The sequence below is a fragment of the Antrostomus carolinensis genome, unplaced genomic scaffold (assembly GCF_000700745.2).
Source record: "Antrostomus carolinensis isolate BGI_N321 unplaced genomic scaffold, ASM70074v2 scaffold7491, whole genome shotgun sequence".
Lineage (NCBI taxonomy): Eukaryota > Metazoa > Chordata > Aves > Caprimulgiformes > Caprimulgidae > Antrostomus > Antrostomus carolinensis.
In genome coordinates, this window is record NW_010296230.1 from 1,111 (window position 1) to 18,263 (window position 17,153).

General features: G+C 44.3%; 1 protein-coding gene across 1 annotated transcript in view; it reads right to left on the reverse strand.

Annotated features, from left to right (window-relative positions):
• Nucleotides 1–1,627: 1,627 nt before the first annotated feature.
• SGSM2 (small G protein signaling modulator 2) overlaps nucleotides 1,628–17,153 on the reverse strand; it is a 48,773-nt gene continuing 33,247 nt past the window's right edge. Inside the window, exons 12-23 of the mRNA XM_029087526.1 lie at nucleotides 15,009–15,159; nucleotides 14,403–14,467; nucleotides 13,806–13,951; nucleotides 13,221–13,349; nucleotides 9,108–9,290; nucleotides 7,571–7,975; nucleotides 6,782–6,906; nucleotides 6,118–6,200; nucleotides 5,535–5,644; nucleotides 4,243–4,339; nucleotides 2,845–3,012; nucleotides 1,628–1,716 (exon numbers count right to left, since the gene is read on the reverse strand). Of these exons, the coding sequence (XP_028943359.1) occupies nucleotides 1,628–1,716; nucleotides 2,845–3,012; nucleotides 4,243–4,339; nucleotides 5,535–5,644; nucleotides 6,118–6,200; nucleotides 6,782–6,906; nucleotides 7,571–7,975; nucleotides 9,108–9,290; nucleotides 13,221–13,349; nucleotides 13,806–13,951; nucleotides 14,403–14,467; nucleotides 15,009–15,159 (1,751 nt within the window). The remainder of the gene's footprint in view (nucleotides 1,717–2,844; nucleotides 3,013–4,242; nucleotides 4,340–5,534; nucleotides 5,645–6,117; nucleotides 6,201–6,781; nucleotides 6,907–7,570; nucleotides 7,976–9,107; nucleotides 9,291–13,220; nucleotides 13,350–13,805; nucleotides 13,952–14,402; nucleotides 14,468–15,008; nucleotides 15,160–17,153) is intronic.

Genomic DNA, 17,153 nt, shown 5'->3' on the forward strand with positions numbered 1-17,153 from the left:
TTAAAGGTCCCTTTCAACCTAAACTGTTCTGTGACTGCATGAAAAGCAGCGAGTTGTTTTCTCTGCAGGGTCCAAGGGAAATGCAGCGCTGTCCCCGTCTGCTCTGAAGGGTTAAGAAAAAAACAACAAAAAAATTGAGATTAGAAGTTTTGTTGGGTTTTTTTTTTTTTCTTTTTTAACTCACTGAGTAGTTAATGGCAAAGGGTGGAATACTTTGGAATACTTGAAGTGCTTGTCCTTAGGTTTTCTAGGAGCACAGGTCACCAGGCTCCACGAAATCTGTGGCTTAACCCCGTTAGCAAAACCTGCTCCTTCCCGCCCTCTCCTCGGACACAGATGCACTTTACTCAGGAACAGCAGAGGCCCTGGGCAGGCAGCACACCCGCCACTCTGCACAGCGGGATGAAGGTCTAGGACAGCAGCAGCCCCGTCTGCAGCTCCAGGGCAGCAGCCCAGCTACCACCAGTCCCCTCTGCTCTCTGCAGGATGGGGTGGAGCGTGTGCTGCTGCTCAGAGCACATGCCAGGCAGAAGTGGCACAGAACGTCCACGGCCAGCGCGGTGCTGAGGCAAAGGGGGTCGGATCCTGTGCAACAACTTCAGCTGCTTCATCTGGCAAGTGCCGATTCCCGCTTGAGCAGACGAGCGCCTGGTTTGTGTTCATGGGATCCCCAGGAAAGTCCTCTCAGAGCTCTGCAGAGCCGGGACGAGGCGGGTCGTGCTGTGCAGCGAGTGATCTGCCGGGGGAGAGGCTCTGTGGTGTCTGCTCTGAACTTCAGGGCGCTCGGCACAGATGCAAAGAGCCAGGGAGCTGCTGCCGTGAGCGGGGAGCCTGTTTCTGTGTGCTCAGCATGTGCTGACCTCGACCCCACGAGGCTGATCTTGTCACCTGGGAATATCTGCAGAGTAAGTTTGCAGTCAAACGGAGGCGTGGCTGTGGCAGGGGGGGGGCCCGAAAAAAAAGGCCATGAAGACTCAGGAGCAGGTGCCAGTCAGCAAAGGCCAACTGATGTTTTCAGCCAGTGTTGCCAGATCTTCACTGCTCGTATGAACCAAGTTACTTAGTTTAAGGCCATTCTCCCAGCTGGTAACTTTATTTACTTTAATTGCTGCTGAATAGTCTGCAAATATTTTAGCAACAGGAGCTCATACACATTCTCTTCCATGTTCGAGGCGTAGACACCAAGCCCATGACCGCGCTCTTCCAAGGACCCAATTCAACACTTGCTGAGTATTGGATCCGGCCTCACCTCCATGGAAGGTTCCAGCAGAGCACACAACGTGCATCCAGGCTTCAAAGGTGCAGTAAGTCAAAATATAAATGCTCTGGTTTGTCAAATCCCCCCTTTTTTAGTATCTCAAATATATAGCAAGATGGTCTTCTAGAGAGGGAAATGAGGGAATGCAAAAGATTTTGTCTAGAAATACAAAGGGAGTGTAACAAGGACTATCAAACACAAACCTCATCTGGTGAAGGAAAAGTTCTGTTTTTAAAAGTCTGTTACAAATCTCTCAGATATTTATTACATTACATGGAAGATGCAATTAAAACACCATTTTGAAGTGACAGTGCAAGGAACGCTCCGTCCATAGCTCACGACAAGGCCCCAGGGACAGCCGGGCCATTATCACTTGTTTTCAATCAGTGTCTGCACTTTGTAGACAAGGTCTCTCGCTATCCTCAGAATCTCCTCGGCATTGTGATGTTCTGCCATTTCTAAAAGACACAGACAAACATTCTTAACTGGCAGCGGCAGGAACTTTTCCACCCCAGCCTTGATGTTAACACAGCATCAGCACTAATTAGCGTTACATTAGCAGCAATCCAATTAAAGATGGACTACGTGGATGAATCCCTTAGTGGCATCAAGATCTGATCCTTCTGGTGTCACTTCTCTTGTTGCAGAAATCCCAGTGCCCTGCGACCCCAGACCAGGAATGGGAGGTCTGTACCCTCCTGGGGTCTCACAAATGTAAACTGAACTCATGGACAGACCCGAATCCTCAGTCCCACACTAAACATTGTGTTCAGCTCAGGCAAGTGCCGTGGGTTTTTGTTTGGTTTTTGGGGGTGGTTCTTTTGTTTTGGTGGGTTTTTTTGAGGGAAGCATTAATGCACAGCTTTGGAATAATAGTGCCAAAACCAAACCAAACTTGAGGCTTCTGCTACAGATGGCTGAAAGCCACAGCATTGATAATTTACTGAATTACTGTGATTACACTAAATTGTTCCAAACCTCTTAAAATATCCTTACAGGGAGCACTTCTTTAGGACTAACTTGCGTCCTGCAGCCAGGAGAGCGAGCTTGCTTTGGCAGAATACTTTGCTCTGGCAGTACGTGTTGGCCAGCATCTCTGGAGCACTATGGTAAGCACTCGACCATGGAAGCGGTTTGGGATGTTTTGCATGAACAGTTGCCTACATGTTTTGGCCTCAGCAGGGTCAAGCCCTGTAAACAGAAATGGCTCTGGCATTCTTAAAACCTGACAGAGACTTTTGCAAAAAATTAAGCAACATTTTAGCACCTCCCATTAAACCAAGAGCAAATCTTTTGAACAGAAATTGTGAAGCTTGCTTTGTGGTAAAAAGTACCACTGACACTGAAAAAGCCACCATCTTGTGTGGTCCATGCAGCTCTTAAAACAGTCAGGTCTTCAGGAAGCACGTGAAAATCTGGGCTCTTCATTTACATGAAGGGGGAAGAGATTCAGAACTTAAAATGACCAGGGGCTTGTCATGACAGCAAGACACTGCACAAGCGCAGACAGGCTGAGTAAGGGAGAAGGAGCAAACTCTTGTTACTTGCTGTTTAACAAAATGGTTCTCTTGAAAAACATCTCTTACCATTAAAAAACTTGATGATATCAGTGAAGTCCATGTTGTTATCACGGATAATCTCTCGATAAACTTCCACAAGTGCTAAGGCAATGAAAAGGACAAAATGTTCTGAAGAGATGTGCTTTGCTGCCCAAATAACTTCCCACACTGTAAATACATCCTCGTACAACAATTCTGAATGGGAATAAACATTACAAGAGCATCTGATTATTCACATTGACCATTTTCTCCCTCTCTAACTAACGTCTTACAGGCCTTACGCAGACAGGAATAGTACTTGGTGACTCCTCCTTTTCCTCTCCCCCAGCCAACTCCTGTCACTTATTTGTGCAAGTGTGGCAACAGAACTAGGTTTGAAGGAAAATGAAGAGGAGTGTAGGTGTGGTGGTGCAGACTCAAGCCCAGGAAGGTGCCTCAGCTGCAGGAACCACGCCAGAGCAGCGCAGGTAGGCCCGGCTGTTCTAGGAAGGGCTACAGACAGGCTGCAAATCTGAATGTGTATCCAGGGCCCCCTTCCTGGCTTTGCAGTAGAGACCTATCGGCACTAAAGCTCTGCTATTTTTAATTGGCAACAATTAATTGTATAGCAGATGTGTGTAAGCCAGGTCTACACATGTGGCAATTCAGAGGGAATTCCTGGAAGCTTTGTCTTCTTGAACCACAGGGGCTCATCTTCTGCCCAGTCTGACAGTGAGGTCCAGGGGACGGGGGTGTTGGGGACAGGACTCTCTGTGAAGGAGCAGGCAGAGGGCTCACTACTCAGTTAAGAGTCCCAATTCCTTCCCCTCACTGTCAGATAGTTGTTCCCAATAAACAGCTGCTGGATGTGTATCACCTCCCTCTATCAGCTTTGTGCTTTAGGGTGTTTGAGACAAATGTCTTATTTTGATTCTTTCAGATCAATCTGTAACTCAAAGGAGCTACTGACTTGTCTGATAGCAAGATGGGTCTCTTGACTGTAAGCACCTGCTTCTGGTGGAGTGGATGTGCTTGTGCAGGGGTCCTGAGAGCCTGGGGTGCTCCTGCAGTATATAAAGTACCTCACTCAGCAAAGTACAGCAGCTCCTGAGCTATTGCTGGGCAGCTCCTTGTTACCAAATGGGTTAGAAAGGAGGTATCAGAGCTTACAAAGGAGTGCAATCAACTTGGGATCACCTTCTTGAGCAAAGAGGGATTTGCACTGAGCAGAAACTTGGCTCCAACCACATTATCAGGAATTTACAGCACTCCTTTCTAAGCTTTGACTTCATTCCAGTGCTAGTTCATCTCAAGAGGTGCATTAGCTTTCCTAGCTACAAACTCTCTTGTGAGCCCAGCTGCTGCTCACCATCCAGACATTCAGACCAAAACACAGAGCTGTTCAGTTTTGCACAACCCTAAACTATAGGCATAGAACACTGTTACCTCTTTTAAAGTCAAGCAGGAACCAGCGATAGCAGAAATAAAAGTGAGTGTAATCTCCATTCTGGTGCATCAATTCAAAAAGCTCCGAGTCTAGAATCTACAATGGAAAACATCAGCTGTCAGTATCTTGCCTGAAAGAAGCCAAGATCAAAGGTCTTGGAGTCTGGTTAAGGCTTCCACGCTGCTCTTGGTCACCTGGTCCTGTGGGTAAGTCAGAGCAGCTGCTTAGCACAGATACATCCTTTTACTACACATTTGCGAAACGCCTGTGATGTGGGTGCCCTGACAGACCGATGGGGTGAAGAGTTACTGCTGGGCAGGTAAGAGGTGACAACAGTTGGTCTTCACTGTGATTTTAAAGGTCTGAGCAGCAAGTTACAGATATGCTGAATTTCAACAAGCAGCAAATTTTCATCTTCCCACTTTACTCTCAGATTATAACATAGGAGCTGGGGTGCAAAGACTGAAATCCACTTACCTGGGGGAAAGAAGGGAGAGAGACTTCTTCACCCCAAGTTTGTAATTCTGCCGAGCAGTGGCACAGTTCCACACTGCAGCATCTGAGCTCTGGAACTGAACAACTGCTTGCCAGATGTATGAGATGTGTAAGTACAGCTATAGCCATTCCCCAGAGGTGTCATCCTAAGGGCTGCTGGGTAAGGAGAGTGGCATCTTCTGACACTCTTGCTACTCAGTTTTCTTTGTTGACTGAACTCTATTTTCATTACTTTTTAATATGCCACCTATCAAACCAAATAAAGGGTTATCCTGATAATTTTCACCCTTTTTATGCTACTCCTGCCCAGGTGCCTGATGCTTACTGGAGTGAAATGTCTGGGCCTTAAATCTGTCCAAAAAAGCCCATTCAGCAAGCAGCCTGTGTGAATACAAATACAGCTATGGTCCACTTAAACCTGTGAGAAATTGAGTTTGAGCCACAACTATCAGTGTTTTCTCTTCCAAAAAGCAGTGAAGTCTGGATCCTACTGCTGGAGCTGGACTGAGGCATAAATGGGAGTCGTTACATTGTGTAGCTGGTGTAGGGAGATGTTTGAGGGGTTTGTTTTGTTTGCCAAGTTAAGACAAACTGACCCACTCTAATACACACACTTCATTGTGACAGCAAATGCTGTCCCCTGAGAGGCAGGAAATCAGCTTGGGGCTGCATAAAACAATTCTTATCCTCCCCTGCTCTGAAATCAGTCACTAGAGTTCTTTTCCTTCACTGTGGCATCAAGCTCGTTCTGAACCTCTGCCACAACCTCTTCCAAGTAGGACTGAAAAAGACTCACTTGGATTAGGGACCGCATGTTGGCAAAGTGTGTGTCCATAGCCCCTCCGTTGGGGAAGTTCTGGCTCATCCTCTTCATCAGGTGGCTGAAGCAGCTGTAAGCCAGTTGATCTGCAGAGACAGTGCAGAACGCTCAGTGTTGCTAATTGAGTAACTTCCTTGAACCAAAATAATGAACTGCAGGGCAAGGGAAAAACAGGGTTTTCCCCTTTGCTGTTCCTTAATCCCATCACCAGTATTTAGATGAAACAGAAGACAGTGCCTGACCATTTTTTACTAGTTATGTTTCAAAAGAACCCGGCTTGCAATTGAGTTTTCAGCTTCAGCAACTGCCAGAACACAGCTGCTTTGAAAATTTAGACAATTTAATCTGGAAGTCAGTGAGTAAACAGGGAATCCCCAAGATACTAATGTTAGTCATTTCAGAACAGCCAAATGTAGAGAAAATAAGAATCAAGAGCTGCCGGTTTGATTTTCCTAGTGAGCTAGCCCTGGTTAATGCACACAACTTCTTCTGAAACAGCACTTCTAAAGAAAGACCTCCCTAAAGATACCAGCGTGTTCCAAAAGAAAACCCTTCCTACCATTGTCAAGTATAACCATCAAAGGAGCCAGGAGGTCACACATGCCTTGAACATAACCAACTTCTAGGTGCTCCCAAACATAACTGCAGAAAGAAGAAAACACAAGGGATAACAGGATTAAAAATCCTCTTGCTGCATGGTGGCCTCAAAAAAATCTGTCTTGCACCTAAACTACAACTCCTTTTGGAAGCTCTGAAGTGTCTTGTTCTAGAGTGCCGTAAAAGATAAAGCTGGGGAGTCCGGAGAACTACAGCAATTCAAATCTTCCACCACAGTGGAATACAGTGACAAGTATTTCTGCTGGCTTTTTTCAGGAAAATTCCTAAAGGCTTTATAAACAATCCATGATGAGGACAGAGCAGCATGTGAGACAGGAAGGCCTCTTCTAACGTGATTCTTGCTGGAGGCTCTTCATGTTTTGTGAAAGGTAAACAAATGTGATCAATTGTCTACATACAGGATGAATTAATACCGAATTTTTCTCTTCCTGTTCCTCATGTTCCTCCCCATGCTCTCTAACCTGCCATCCTACCTGTTCCTCCTTCTTGCAAGTTTTTTTAAGTTCATTAGTGAGAGTTTTTATACAGACTATTATTTGTTATTGTTACAGTTTATGGATTATGACAGAAATGTGAGAAGCAGTTCCATTTCCAAGCTGTGTTACCTGCACATGACGTTTCGGAGTTTCTCCAGGTTATCAGCAGTGAAGTACCAGTAATTCCGGTCACATCTCTGGACATCTTTATCAATTCTGTGCAAATTTAAGGCAACAGTGTCCAATAACTCTATCTGGAAGAGAAAAGTTCTAGTTAGATGAGTTTAGAGCATTCCCAGGACATGGTGCAGATTTGTTCTGAGAATCAACAAACCAGAAAAAGTACAATTCTTCCTCGGGTATACGAGAGCATCAATTACTGTCAAAAATGCAAACACTTTCACTGGTAAATGTTCCCAGCCTGTCCTGTTCCCAAAGGGTTATTTCCAGGGGAACAACTCCAGCAGAGAAAGAGGCAAACACTCAACTACTAATCTGCTGACAGCAACACTAATAGAGATGGTGGAGACTTGACTCTAGATTTAAGTTGTGGTTCAGTTTGATTAAATGTGGGTTTTAGCTTCAATTAAATGGCACCAAAGTCTTACAAGTGGTGTGTTTTTCACTCCCCCACACCTCCCCACAACTGCCCCATATTTTTAGCTGCTAGAACTGTACCACATTCTTTTCCTTGCCCTCCAACTCAAAAAAGACCCACATTTTTCTTGCTGTCTGATTTCCCATCTAGCTCAAAATCCAGATGAAAAGATCTGGATGCAAAAATCCTCAGTTATCATCCCACCACCTGTAGCTGTAGTTTGGGATTCTCTCTCATTACATCCTATCTGAAAAAGTACAAGTCCTTGCTAGAAAAACCCCGCTGTACGGAGAGAGGATAATAGGTGTGTTGTGACCTACTGTGTAGGATGCAGCGCAGACAGAAGCAACATCCATTAAATAATCCACCTGGGAACACAGCTGCTCTTCTGACACAGACTCCTGAGACTGCAGGACAACTGACTTGGCTTTCTGCATACGCGCGATGTCCGGATCAGTCCTTTCCAAGTCAGTGCTAGTTTCTTCTTCAGCCCCATCCTCAAAGGAGACGCTCTGCCCATCATCGATACTGGAGAGGATGCCCGAGGCCACAGAGTAGTTCCTCGAGGACGGCAGCCCAGAGTCGGGGGAGTCAAACTCCACAGAGTGTCGCTCTACAGCAGCTACTGCTGCTGGCGTGTCGGCAGCCACCACGGTGAAAGCAGGGTCGTCCTGACCCTTTGAGTCCCGCTCCGCTGAGTCCGTCTCATCTACAGATATAAAGACCTGGGGGTGGGCAAGGGAGAGATTTGGATAAAGTAGGGGAGAAGAGAGGAGCAAGAAACATTAATGTAGCAAACAAACCTCCAACCATGAGAGAGAAATGACGTTACTTCAGTGAGCAAGATCACTGATTAACAGAGCTTCCCTGCATGCAAATAGTTGAAAGCTCCTCACTAGTCTTTATACTTTACTCTTTATAGTAAAACTGTAAGTCTAAAAATAATACCAATTTACGATCTCATATCCATCTGCTATGATGTTGTCTTCTCCTTTCATGATCTTCAATTAGAAATACCTTGGAAAGAGTCAAGCTTCCCTACTTGCAACACCAACGCTAAAAACCTCTGGTCGTTGCAGTGTATCTTTGAAGAAGTCCAACCTCCTTCAGGCCTCTGACAATCCAGTTCAGCTGCTGTTGTTTGAAGTCAAGACTGGCCTGTAAATTATTTTCACCATACAACCATTTAACCTCTTCTCTTGCTAAAAATTTGTTGAATTATTTCAAGTTCTCTCCTCTCTTGCCTCACTGAAATCATTAGCTGTTTGAAGTCTCTGTAAGTAATGGATGGCCAGAGACACTTTTGGCACACATGTGCCATCTCTCCTGTCCAACAGTGTGGAAAGAAACCCCTTTCTTGATTATTCAAGTTACAAAGAGATTAATTCAGTCTGCTTTTCTACTGCTTAGCATCTCACCTTAGATTGACAAAGATCCCCTCTTCCAAAATAAAATCACACTCAACCTGTCAATCAGGGACATGACAGAACCAAAGATATGCTGTAAGAGCAGCGATCTTTTGCTCTGTGCTGGATTTGAAAAAAGGACCTACAAGTAAGAAATACAGAAGAAATAGAGCTAGAAAGCTATTCCTCTTCTGAGAGAAGGGTCTTCTAAGCAGGTGAACCTTAAAGCCCCTTAGGCAGCCCCTGCTTAAGAACAGCTACAGGCTACAGACCTGTTCTTAGCTCTGTTATGGAGGGACTACAGCTTCAAATTCTGTCCAGGATTCAAAGTAGCTCCAGACTGCTGGAGCTGAGCTAACCTCTGTCTCTGCTTCCCTGGGCTGCCCCTCTGTAAATGCTGAACCTCCCAGGCTGCCTGCAGCAGAGGGGTGAACAGGAAGGGAGTACCTACATCATTGCTGATGGTGGAGTCCCTGTGAATCAGTCGCTGGACGTGGCTGTCAATGCTGCTGCCCGACGAAAACTTTGCCAGCGTGGCAGAATGTGATTCTTTCTCTCGCTGCTTTACAATGACCTCGCAGGCTTTCCACTCGGCCATGACCTTCTGATACCGCAGAGCAATGTCTTCATCCACCTGCAGACAGACAGACAGATCCTGAAATGGTGGTCCTCCCTGAAAGACAGCACTAAAACTGAGTGGAAGTGAGGAGGACTAAAGTAAGTGTAATGTTTCAAGAGCGAAAGCCTGAAGGATCCTGAAGCCCTCCTGCTAGAGCACACATCGCTGTGATTGGAAAGCACAATGGCTGGAGCAGTAAGATGCTGCATATTTACTGCAGGGAGCAAACTAGCACTGTAGATGCCAGAAAAGATTCATATAAGCATATGTAGAGGCTATCAACAGCACTTGGCCACTGTTGAGGAAAGAACAAAAATGTCACTGGCTTTCATGTGAAACCTCACACGAAGTCGGATGCAATCTGATGGAGCAATTGCTGCCTCTAACTGCATTATTCCTAATTTCATTACATATCCTTCCCACCTCCTTCTCTATCCAACTCTAACATAGCCCTTGCAATTAATTCCAGGTCACAGGTTTATAGACATCAACCTGTACAGAGTTAGATGCTGGAAGAGACTCCTGAACAGCAGAAATCCCAGCTCACGCAGCCCAGGGTCTTGTGGCTGCACTGTGCATGGCCAGATCCAACCACTCTGGTTCCCATAGTAATAACAGAGATTTAGGCACCGCTGGCTTCCTCTGCTGAAAGACAGACACAGAAACCCCCCTTGAGCTAGTAAGGGACACACAGTAATTTTACTCCTCTGTCACTTGTCAAGAGCTGAAGAGAAACCACAGTTGTGAGTTGGCTTCAGGCTCTGGCCTCTGCTGGCTGGAGTTGCCACCAGAGCATTCATGCTAAGAGCTGCAGGCTGTTTGTCACTTGAGGAAGCTGTCGAGTCATAAATCATAAAATACAACAGTTAGTGGAAGGCTGGAGGACATCCATGTTTGGGAGTGCCCCAGATACTGATGGATGACTGCAAAAATACCATCAGAAGGCAAAGATGATAAATCACCCGCGATGGCTTCAGTTAAGGACGTGGTAAGTTTCCTGTACATGCAAATGTTATGACTGTTTTCATGTCATTCATTTAATGGACTCTTAGATTCAATGGTAAAACTCCAACAGCACCTTTCTTTGAGGAGTCAGTTATTACTGTTACTTACTACTGGTGTTGGCCGAGTAGTTCAATAGCATTCCAGATGAGATTTGGAGCACCCATGTGCTATATGGTACAAACTCAGGGGGAAAAAAATCCTCTAGGAGCTTGCATTCTGCAGATCAGATCTTTTAGGCCTTGCAAATTTATGAATTTACTGTAATTCCTATCGTACAAATGGACTCCAGTATTCTATCTCTTCCTGCCAAATCTCTCGTGTTGTAGCTGTGTATGTGTGCGACCTTTGAAGCTGGGGCTAGAATCCATGAGTTGTGGCTCCAGATATCTCACTCTTAAAAACTAACTACCTGTGTCCTCTTTTCAGTTCCAGACATACCTTCTCTTTCTACACATGGATCATAGATCTGATGGTTCATATACCTGCGGAGAACAGAGACAGCAAAACGCAATCTATGCAAGAAATCTCCAATATCCTGTATTTCTTGAAAATTTGAGTTAAAAAAAAAGGGGAGCATCAAATGCAAATGTAATAAATTCACACTGCATCTGGAAGTGCTGTAATTTAGCCAGATCACTGCTGCTGAAGCTCTGAACCAAATTCACAGAAGTGTTTAGAAGGACCCTCCCTTATTCACCAAGACAGTAAGAATTAAGGAATCAGAGTCCACGTGGTGCTCTAGAAGGACTTATTTTTTCAACTTGTGCTGTCTGTGTGACTGAACAAGTCCCCTGTAGAACAGATGTGCTTTCTAGCAGGACTAGGGCAGTGTATCAGCCTGGCTGGATATCTGGATTTGCTTCTCTTCTGAGGCAGTGTGCCTGGCCTTCAGGAGATAATCAGCCAGCAGGACTTTCTGCCCTCAGTGGTTTCACCTCGTCTTCTTCCAACGCTGATGTCATGGGAGGGCAGGAATTTGCCTCAGCAGTGCTCAGCAGAACATTCTTGATGTACACATTATAGCTGGAAAATCTAAATATAAATACCTACAAAGATGACTGGATTCAGGGTGAAGAATCTGGATTGTGACCCAGTTTAAAGAGTTAAGGGGTATATTTCTCCGTACTTGTTCAGAAATAGTTTATAAAGATTAATGTGAGGAAAAACAAGTCAATTTGATGCACCATTTTTTAGTAAGAAGAATGCTGCTTATAAAGTAATGTTTGCAAGACAGCTGATTTTTCCATTGCAAGGCTCTAGGTGAGGCCACCCTTCTGATCTGCAGGTGCTCACAGGGATATAAACTATCCCTTGGGATATAAAATAATTGGAAGTTAGCAAATGCCAAATGTTTTGATATATAAACCACTCCTTATCCACTTAATCCAGAACAGGATCAGCTACTGCATGAGTGCTACCTACCTGGTAATAACACTAACAGAAAAGCAGATTAATGTGTTAATTATGTTCCAGGGCAAACCTCATTACTGCTCTAGACAGTTCAGCAAACATTGGGGTGATTCTTAATGTCGTTTAAAGGCAATGTTTTATCAACACACAAATCCAGACCTTACCCTCAGGGGAGTGTCCTTCTACAGTCTCATGGCTCTGAGAAGAACATCCCTTTCCTCGACAGTCAAGGAGTGAGACTGGCAGCAGTGTTGGGGTCTGTCATGGCAGAGTGCTCCTGCCACCCATGAGAGCCCCAGGAGACCGTCACACTGCTGGCACTACCCGATCTGCTCGTCGCAGTCAGCCTGCACTTCAGTTCTTGCTCTGCACATGATCAGCTCTACAGCTGCATATGGTACGAGCCCGAGCCCCTCGTGCATCACCTGAGGGCGATGCATTGGCTTTGGCTCGGTACTGCGTGAAAATGCCACACAGCATCTGTAACAGCAGCTGTGCTGGGTCAGGAAAGGCAGCTGCAGCCTAGCAGACCTTTATGGAAAGCACACAGGAGTAAGGAACCGGACTCTTGCTGTATTTTTCTCAGCGCTCAGGCTGAGGAGCACATCCAGTTCCTGTTCAATAAGCAGAGTGAAGGCGTCACTGTTTGCCATTTTGCCCAGCTCTATCTGTTTGGTACCAGCCTGGTTTATTATCAAGGCACTTGCCCAGTAATTACAACAAATGAAAGCACTCAGCAAAGTAAAAAGTTGGTACTGCTATAAACAGATTAGCAAAGGGAGATAATGTAACTAAGAGATGGGCAAATTGTGGTTTCGTTAATGGAAACAATAAACTTAATGCCAAGTTTCAGGCTGCAAAATAAGGCTGTGACATAACCTAGGCAATAATTCACTGATAAATGTTAGCAGCAGCATGGGAGATATTAAGAGGAATAATGTCTCATCTGAAATTGCACCTTGTGTTTTACAAAGGCACATCTTATTTAAGTCTAGCAAAAGCATAATGAACGTACAAATCAAACCTTCCTCGGGGTATTTTTAGCCTCTATAACGCAGCTCCAAGTGCACTTCAGAAGGTACACCTGGGCTGTTCATAGCTCCAGTAGAATTCCACACATGCAGTCACAGTATCATGTAGATAAAGTAGTTATTTCAAAGAGCATTTTGAAGTATAATTCAGTCATCACACCATATAAAAGAGGGATGACTCAAAATACTCTCCAAATACCAATGTCTCCCCATTTTATATATGACAAATTTGTGAAAATAGGATTTGCTTGGGGCAAGTGCATGTCACAGGCAGAGGCTGAATGCAGGTTTCCTGATTTCAGTAAAGAACTCCCTTTCGGTGATTTTTCAGACATGATAACATGATATCATAACCCCTCTACTAACACATGTTGCTCATGTTTTCAGTAGCATTTTTCCCTTAGGAATATTCAACAGTAATAAAGACTTAACACTTGCTATTCACAAAATGAAACCTATTCCACAAATGTAATTCAAATCCCTGGAAAGTTGTGCTTACCTGGTCCATTTCCTTTTTGGCCATGCCAAATTTATAGTGACCTAACAAGAATGGCCATACTTCCTTTCGAATCTCATGCTGTACCCCACCGTAGTAAACTCTTCTTAGTAATTCCAGTTCCTTGTAATTCTACAGCAGTCAGGAGAAAGAGGGATTGAAGGTAATGTGTCTTTGTTTTCCTCAGGCATGCTCATGTATGCTTCATACCCAGTACAGAGACAGTGAAATGCATGCATGGCACTAAATAAATTTTGCAACTTGATGCGTGCCTTTAGGGCCCCAGCTCAAATCCCAGCTAATCTAAGTTGCCATGCCTCCCACGAAAATAAGCTAACTTTTAAGAGACTAGAGGAACCATGAGATCAGTTGCTTTGATGTTAATTGATCTCTGCCATCATCAGAGATGCAAAGGATAAAAGAGATTTTAAGAATTGACTCACTCTCACTAGAAAGAGAAGTGATCCTGTGAAGACTAGTCAACACCTTTCATACTTCCTGGGGTCACTTCTAAGGGATACCATGCTCAACACAGCAGTGTCTGGGAATTAGTTTAATTAACGGTCATAAAGGTACTTTGTTACTTACCTTCTTGTCCTTCTGGTACTTGCTCCAAACCTCCTTAGTCAGGCCTCCAGCAGCACTGGAGGGTTTGTCAGGTGGGATGATAGTGTGGTTCACCAGGGCAGACAGATGCGTTCGCACCGTTGACAGATGCCGGCAGTAGGCAAGCCCTGTGGTTGGGGAGGGAAGTCAGCTCTATGAATGAGCAATCCAAGCCATCCACTTACTATCAACAGCCCCTTTTTCAAGATGAAGCTGGGACATTTTACAGCTGCCACTAATAATCTGATATGAACTAAACTTCCATTGTACAGTGTAAGAATGAAGAATTGCAACAGAGCCAAAGATTAAATAAATCTTATAGAGACCAGTAAAATCCAAGTGGAGTGTTACACTGGAGTGTGAAACTGCATTCTGTCTTCACTGAGCATCAGCTCTCCCAGTGCTACGTGCAAAACCCACAAATCATGGAATTACGAAGCTGTGGTACTTGAGTCGTGTCCACCCTACTGTCATGAGGTGATGTGACTCACAACAATACATTTGGGTTGGGACTGCTTTCTAAAACAAACATTGTGTGTTTTTAGATAAGCACAGGGACACCACAAGGGCTTCACTTACATCCATAAAAGGCTCTGGAAACAATCTGCCTCTTCATGCTTTCACACAGCATCTTTAACGGAGTTCTGTGGAGACATGGTAATGGGAACATGAGAGGTCACGGGGACAGAGATCATCATGAATTTTATGCTGATGCCTGTGACCCACACATCACAGTTCTTTCCCTGCACCAAGATTTATTTAGCTAAAGGACAACAATAATGAGAAATTAGACTTTTGAAAGCATTTTCCCAACAGCATTTTGCCCCAAAACAGATGCAGCCTGGTGCCTTTAGCTACAACTGGTGCAGGTGTGTTGTAAAGGTCCTTGTCAAATTAGATGAATTGTTGCCCTTTGTTATAATTGTTAATGACGCTTTCAGAGCTGAGTTAACATTAAACTAGACAAAAGAACTAGATGCAATTTTTCTATCAAAATGTGACTTGAAAGTAGTTTAATACATTATTTTTAATAAAGTAAATTTCTTGCTGTGTAAGTCCTCCTTTTTCTGTTAGAAACTACTTGGAAATTGTTACTCTGTCGGGTGCTGCAACCAGCAAAACCTCCCTGCTGTTAACCGTGGCATGCACGGTCTCCCAGGAGAGCTCTCTGCACAACTTCCTTACCTGTCGTGGATGCAGTTGCAGCAGCTGGGTACATCATAGGGAGAGCTGCCCGTGGAACAGGAGAGACAGGAGGAGCCTTGGCTGCAGTGCTCCAGCTGCCATGAAAGCAAGTTTGCCCCAAAGCCTTGCATCTCTATCATGTCACTGGTGTCTAGGAAAAAAACAAACAAAACAGCAGGGCATCAGCCTTTTTTTTTCCTTCTCTCTCTTCTTTCGGTGCATCCTGATGGCTTCATGCTTTACTTCTCAGCAGGCTCTGAACCTTGATTCCAAAAAGGGGAGAGCACCATCCTAGTGACCTCAGAAATACTGCTCTTGGCACACTTAAACCAGCTGCATGCTCTGCACAGTCACTTCAAACCCCTTCACTATCCCCCTTTCTTGCCCATGCACATCCCAGTTCATGTTTCAAGAGAACAGAGAAAAGGGTGCTGCAGCAACAGCTGAACCTGGATCTTGTGTAATGCTGTGGTCACCTTACTTAGGGCCAGAAGAGATCATCTACCCTGACCTTCTATTTAATTCTGGTCTCAGAATTTCATTCTGCGGTTGCTGGAATCAGCCACGTAACTGCCAGTCCAGCCAGAGTGAAAGTTTGAGCACAAAAGCTGTTAAGACAAACTGATTCAGCTTTTTTTCAGAAGATACTTCTTTCCCCCTTAGAACCAGATCCTAAAAGACTGAGTGCAGAAAGATAGTTCAAGTCCTACCAGTGTCAACACTATGTTTATAAAAGTAGGATACTCTGCAGGAAAATGTGATCCAACAGTTCAGGGCACCTTCTGGAGTTATCCCTGCTCCACCAAATCTATGTGCCTTTTTAACCAGCTTCAGGAAGGCAACCCCAAAAAATCACCAGTTGCCTTCAGCAAGCTTGGCTTCAGCTCTTCAGCTTTCCCAGATGGCATTTCAGCTTGTGGGTTCTGTGTTTTATAATAAATAACTGGCCTTTCAGCTCACCCATGATTAAAATTAAGGCAAATACCATAATACCATATGTCACTAAATTAACTGTTGTAAGCAAAATCCAGTCCCCTGGGCCGTGCTTTTAAAACATACATTTGTTGGTTGGTGGTAGGGGCAATTCCAAACCATCTCATGCATTTCAAATCAAGGTAGCATAAAGCATTTTAGTAGTGCCTATTAGAAACTGGGCATAGGTGAGGAAGGAGTGGAGTAAAAACATTAGTTAACAGAAAAAGCACAGGCTCATGCGGAAGCAGTCATGTGTATTTAATTTCACAAAACAAAGTGTGATGCAAAAATGCTCTTCACCTTAATTCTTCAGGAAGGAGCTGAATGACGCAGTATTTATTGCAGCTTCTTATTGGGTTCAAATAAAAACCACTGGACAAACATTTTTAGATCGTTATTTTTTGCCTCCCCTCTACAGACAAGAAAAGTGGGTTTTTCAGTTTTAATTTATTTTATTTTTTAGAGAAACAAGGAAAGAACCCCACAGAACCTAAAGATTCAGATGAAAGGTACCTGAATTAGTGAAGAATTAGAGTGAACAGCATCTTTTATTTAATTGTAGTGGTATTATCTGTAACTTCAGCTACATGCAAAAGTCGAGCATGTTGCAAAACGTGAAAGCAAACGGCTAGCAAACCTGCTACAACAGTGTTGTCATTACGTCAAGGGATGCTGCTGGGGAGACAACAGCCCATCCAATCTAGTTCAGCAAGAGTCACTACTCACAGCAGACATATCCCTAATCTACCATTACCTTCAAGATGGAATAAGGAAAAGCAGACATCTGACCACTGTTCTCGTGCGATAACTTAGAATTTCCATCACCTGACTAAACTGTGTTTCTCATGTTTTAGATCACAGCGTCAGCCTCTTAACACGTGTGTGTGGCAGTGTTAGACCTTCTCCCTTTCTGTTATCACCCATATCCAGACCTAATCAGTTAAGACACACACAAATTTCCTGAAGCAGTAGCTTTTTTTCAAGGGGAACGCTCTATTTTGGAGTTTCTTTCCATCCATACCTTCCAAGAACTCTTTATTAACTTAGGCTGAGCTTTATCAGTTTCTAGGAGCTACTACCTTGGGATAAGTGCAGGAAATGAGGAGGATGTTCAAATCCCATCTAAACAGAACTTAAGCACTATACAGAGCTGCAGGGCAATTACTGTCT